The following is a 6,000-nucleotide window of genomic DNA, read 5'->3' on the forward strand; positions in this document are numbered from 1 at the left end:
AGAGACAAATTGCCAAGTAAGGAATTGGAACCCAACAGATAGTCACTTACCCGACAGGCAATATAATATAAACACAAACAGAGGGTTTAAGGCTTTCAGACAAAAAAGAAAAATTGCTTCTCTTTTTGGCATGTGAAATTAACTGAATGCCTGGAAATTAATGTAAAGGAAAAGAATTTGCTAAACACCTAGTGATGGTTGAATTTCACCAGGATGCAGCGTTCATCATAGCTCTTCTTTGCTGCACTGCAGAGACGCCATCTTCATCTTAATCTTCACTCAATGCAGCCCTTTCATCTGCATCTTAAAAACAAGGTTGAAGAGGAAACCCTCTCCAAATATCCCTCGAGGGTCAACCAGGAGTCTCGGGCAGAACCAGAGCTAAAGGCTTATCTTTACACTTCAAGCCTCTCCTTTCACACACAAGCCCGTAAACAGCTCATTTATAATCCACCCCTTCCCATTCCTCTTCCTGCTTTTACACACCCTGCTCTCCTTGCATTTAACCTTAAGGACAAAGTCTATCCTGAACTACAAAACCATCGGAATGGCCAAATAAGCAGCAGGAGGTGAATGTAAAAGACAAGTCACTTCACCGGGGTGTTCCAAGCCTTCTCCAGCCATGTCCCCAAAGCGGGCACGCAGCGCCAGGAAAAGGAGTCAAGAATCAGGAAGGGAGAAGCTGCAAACCAGGAAAACCGCAGCTCTGCCCACAGCACTCCCGACAAATGGAGAAGCCGACAGAGGAAAAGGCGACTTAGTTTCAGCTTTTGTTTCAGGAAACATTTTTCTGGAGCGAAGGAAAAGGAAAGCAGCAATACGTCTGGGCTCGGGAAAGGTGTGGTGAAGGGAAAGGGGGGTGGCGGGAATCAATTCTCCATCAATTTGCATAAGACAGGGAAGAGAAAGATTGGAAAATTGGCAGTTACCCTCCGAGGATTTGTTAGCTTTCGGCAACAGATACCTACATTATCCCATCCCCTCCCCCCCCCCTCGCACTAACGCGACGATAGGGAGCAGAAATGAGAGAGGTGAATTCGTAAAGATGGAGGTGGAAATGAAAGAAGGTAAAGGACGAAACCTCTAAATAAGGAACCGAGTTATGTCCTAGTCTTGCATCGTAAATTTTCCTGGCACTGCCCTTCCCCAGCACACCACAGGGGAAATAAGCAATGGTCTCAAAAAAAAAAAAAAGCAGCAGAATTGGCGACTCTGGCATCTTCGGTTTTCTAAATCCGTTTCGTTATCTCAGTTATTTGTCCCCATCTTTGGACAATAGTTTTGGAGGCTCGGGGTCGCCAGCTCGCCTTTTCTTATGCACAGACCTTGCTTAACCGCCCATGAAGGAGTTGGGCTGGGTGGCAGCCCTGCCTCGTCTGTCACACTTTAACTTAAAAGAGGCCATCATTTTTAGGGTCAGGTGGGAGGAGAGGCAGGAAAAACATCAGCTAGGGAGCTTGTGGTCTATTAGGGGAAGAGGAAAGCCACCTGCCCATTGCGGGTGATTATGGCAAACTCCCCACCACTACCCCCACCCCCCGCCACCCGCCCATAAAATGCAGGCGCTGGGCCGGTGAGAGACAAAGACGGAGCCAAAGACGGTTCCCAGGAAGCGAGCAATCCTGCTCCGTTTTCCCTTTGCGCACCTCCTCTCTCGGCCCTAGGCCCGGGCACCTACCTCCAGGGCTCCAACAGTCCAGGAGAGCAGCACCAACGACACGAAAGGAGGCAGCATCCCGACCCTGCGGTAAGAGATGGAGACCGGCTGCTCTGGGGTTCCCTGCGGCCACTGCAGCTGCAGCTGCGCGATTCCTCTTCCTCTCCCTCCTCCTCCTCTTCCTCCACTGCCGCTGTAGCAGCCGCCGCCTCCGCTTCCTCCAAACCTCCCTGCCTTGTCTGGCTTACTGCTGCTCAGGAAACTGAGCAGAAGCAGCTGCTCCAGCCGGGCTCTGGGAGAGAACAGTCACCTGATTCCGGCAATCCCGAGCAGCGTGGATGCTGGGCTGACGTCGAGAGACCCCTAGCGGAGCCATGGGGTAACGGTGCGGGCCTTGTCTAGAGCTGCTCTCGGCGGGGAGTCCTCTGATGCAGCCTGCACTTTTGCCCCTCCCCAAGCCACCGGGAGCACACCTGAACCCCACAGGTGGCTGCAGAAAAAAGAATAGTTGCTCAGTATTTCAGAAGGAGGATTAAAGGATTTGAAAGGGCTCTAGATGTAATTTTATCCACCCTCCCTCCCTCCCCGTGAAAAGTTGAGGTTCAATGTGGAGGACTCTGTATTTCACATTTATTGGTCATAAAGAGAATACTGGTGCTTTATTATGAATAAAGAGCGTAGGAACCAGGGGCAGTTAGGTAGCAACGTGTATAGAGAGCCAGGCCTGGAGCAGAGAGGAACTGGATTCATATTTGACCGCACATTTCCTAGGTGTGACTTCACTTAACCCCAATTGCCTAACTTTAACTGCTCTTCTGCCACGGAACCAATATAGATTCTAAGACAGAAGTTAAGGTTGGTTTGTTTATTTGTTTTTTTAAAAGAGCATAGGAACAAATAAAATACGATAGAAAGGGTATCGATAATTTCCTGTCTAGTAAAATCTTCCTCTTTGCACTTGTAAACTTGGTCTTTCACACTAAATCCTAAGAAAGCGAAAGGATAAGGAAGCTTTAAAACTAAGTGTGAAAATTCAACCAGAAGATGATCCCTTTATGAAGTGCAAATGAGTTCGTTGAACAATCAAAAAGTCTGAAGAATGTCATACAGAGCCATAGGGATGCCTTTGAAAGTCATTTCTACCTCCTGGACTAATCGGGACAGAAACTTGAAGAGGAACCAAGCTAGAGATCGCCAGCAAAGATGGTAGAATAGAAGAAAACTATACAGCCCAGTTCTATACCACAACTATTCCAACAAAAACTGAAGATAAACACCAGATGAAGTAGCAATTTCCAGAATCTAACGAGAAATCACAGTGGGTCATTTTTTCAAGAGCAAGATTCAACATATAGGCAAGTAACCAGACTGGACCCCAAGGATGATTCTAACTCTCTCTCTCTCTCTCTCTCTCTCTCTCTCTCTCTCTCTCTCTCTCTCTCTCTCTCTCTCTCTCTCCCCTTTCCTCCTTCTACTTCTCCTCCTCTTCTCTACTCCTCTCCCTTCCCTTTCTTCTCTCCCCCTCCTTTTCTCCTCCCCCTCCAATCCATTCTCTGTTCAGCCTCCAGAGTGATTTCCTAAAAGTGAAAATTCAATCTTGTCACCTCCCTACTCAATAAACTCCAGTGGCTTCCTATCTCCCCCAGAATCAAACAAAAAATATTCTGCTTGATATTCAAATCCCTTTATAACTTGCCCACACAACTTTTAATTTTATACCTAATCTGCCCTATACTTTTCAATGACACTGACCTCTTTCACTGTTCATCAAAAATGTAATGGAGATTCACAATTTCACATGTGGTTCTCTTTTTTCTGTTTTTTGAATGTGAAAATGTTCATGTTTGTTGATGCTAATCAAGTTCAAAGGAATAAAAGAGAAAAAAAAGACATCCCATCTCTTGGCTCCAGGCATTTTCTCTAGCTGTACCCCCCCCCCCCAATAATGTTCTCCTTCTTCATTTCCACTCACTGACTTTCTTGACTTCCTATGTGTCCTAACTAAAAGCCTATCTTCTACAGGAAGAACCCAATCCTTCTTAGTTACAGTGCCTTTGTCTCTTCTAATTATTTCCTTTTTTCCAAGTATATAACTTATCGCTAACATGAAAATGCTATTATACTAAATGTTTTAATGCTATTTATTTTTTATCTTATTTTTTCCAGATTACATGTCAGTACAGTTTTTTTTTAAACCCTTACCTTCTGTCTTAGAATCAATACTGTGTATTGGCTCCAAGGCAGAAGAGTGGTAAGGGTAGGCAATGGGGACCAAATGACTTGCCCAGGGTCACACAACTGGGAAGTGTCTGAGGCCAGATTTGAACCTAGGAACTCCCATCTCTAGGCCTGACTCTCAATCCACTGAGCTACCCAGCTGCCCCCTCAATACAATTTTTAATAATTGTTTTCTGACATCTTGCTGACTAAATTCTTTCCCTCTCTCCCTCTCATCCCTGCTCCCTTCCCCAAATGGTAACCTATGATGTAGGTTGTACATGTGTTAATCATACAATATCTATTTCTATGTTTGTCATGCTATAAAATGAGACACATATCGCTAGAGAAAAATTCATGGAGGAAATAAAGTGAAGAATGGTATGCTTCATTTTGCATTCAGACTCCTTCTCTAGTAGTAAATAGCTTTTTGGAGTTGCATTGTTGATTACTCAGCATTCCACACTGCCTGCTTCAGCCACCTTTGTGGCCATTGGAACACGTTTTTCTTATCTACCCACTCTGTCTGGGGAAAAGTCTTCACATGTTTGAGGTAGATGCTCTGTAATTCACAAATGGGTCTGAGGCTTTTTGGTTACCCCCCAACTTTGAGTTTGCCCATTTACCAAGGTGGTTTTAATGGAATATGGCTGCTTCTCAAGCTCCAGTTTCTTAGAGCCACGGGCAAGAGTTGAGTGATAAGTGGGCATGGAAGGTGAATAAACAGCTGAATAAGCGTGGCAGGCCCTCACACAAGAGGTGCTAGTTGTCCCAGAACATTCCACATACTCCACTCTAATAGCTGTGCACAAATCACTGAACTGCTCTTAACCTCAATTTCTTTATATGAAAATGAGGAGGTTGTATTAGACAATAATGTAAGTCCTTTCTAGCTGGGTTTACTAAAATAAAAACTTCTTTTTTTAAACCCTTACTTTCTGCCTGAGAACCAATATTCTGTATTGGCAGAAGAGTGGTAAGGGCTAGGCAACGGGGATTAAGCGACTTGCCCAGGGTCACACAGCTATGAAGAATCTGAGGCCAGATTTGAATGTAGGACCTCCCATCTTTAGACCTGGCTCTCAATCCACTGAGCCACTCAGCTGCCCCCAAAATAAAAACTTTTAAAAGCAATCATAACAAATACCATCAATAAGATGCAACTGGTTTACATGATAAAAATGCTAGTACCTGCTGACTGGTTGACAACCCTAGTTCTGATTCTATCATGTCATTATTTGTACAAAATTCTTTGCTTTTTTCTCCCTGTTTAGACTGTGAGCTCCTTCAGGGCAGGCACTGTTTTGCCTCTTTTTTGTATCCCTAGGATTTAGCACAGTGCCTGGCATCTAGTCAATACTTAATAAATGTTTATTGACCAACTTAAAAGAAAATAATTCTCTTCAAAACTGTGAGGTAAACCTTAATCTCAGTCTTGGTCTCTTCCCCTCTTTTTTCCACATTTGAAAATTCTGAATTTTGGACTTTTGATCTCCCCATTTGTGTTCTAGCATCAGTTCTAAGACAGCAAAGATTGATTGGAGAGAATGTCTGCTTTGGGAGCCAAGAGCATTGGATTCAATGAAGAAAGGTAGCATCAAGACTTTATAAGAAGTGCAAAATAATAGCTAATCCTTGCCTAAAAAAACTCCAAGAGAACCACATAAAGGGAAGAAAAGGACTTTTGGCAATGAAGAACTTCAAGTTCTTTCTTTGTTGTATGCTCTCTAACCTTTTATCTATGTCCTGTCTACTTTCCCCTGGAATCTATATGTATTTGTGTCACGGAAACAAGTCTTTTGTGAGTATCTTGTGAGTAAAATACTTTGTGAGTATTTTGTTGGTATAAGATTGTATATCAATTTTACTTACAATAACATCTTAGTAAACATCCTTTATTAAAAGTTGAGGCAGGTAGGTAGTGTAATGTGTTATGATTAAAATTATCTCAAGAGACTGAATTTGGGATAAGAATATAAATTTATTGATTATATCAGAGGGAAGGCCAGCATCATAACTGATAAACTAACACAGGTCTCCATGGCTCTCTTGCAACTAGGTCAGGCAATCTAATAAATAGATTTTTAGGAGCTCATTATTCAGTCCCTTCCTTGATCATCCCAAGA

General features: G+C 43.5%; 1 protein-coding gene across 4 annotated transcripts in view; it reads right to left on the reverse strand.

Annotated features, from left to right (window-relative positions):
• Window positions 1-1,895, reverse strand: part of LOC123242484 (amyloid beta precursor protein) — a 174,294-nt gene extending 172,399 nt beyond the window's left edge. For all 4 annotated transcript variants that reach the window (XM_044670276.1, XM_044670275.1, XM_044670274.1 and 1 more), the window contains exon 1: window positions 1,679-1,895. In XM_044670276.1, coding sequence (XP_044526211.1) covers window positions 1,679-1,735 — 57 coding nt within the window. In that variant the 5' untranslated portion in view covers window positions 1,736-1,895. The remainder of the gene's footprint in view (window positions 1-1,678) is intronic.
• Between the last annotated feature and the right edge of the window lie 4,105 nt (window positions 1,896-6,000).

This window comes from Gracilinanus agilis, chromosome 3, assembly GCF_016433145.1.
Source record: "Gracilinanus agilis isolate LMUSP501 chromosome 3, AgileGrace, whole genome shotgun sequence".
NCBI classification, from domain to species: Eukaryota; Metazoa; Chordata; class Mammalia; order Didelphimorphia; family Didelphidae; genus Gracilinanus; species Gracilinanus agilis.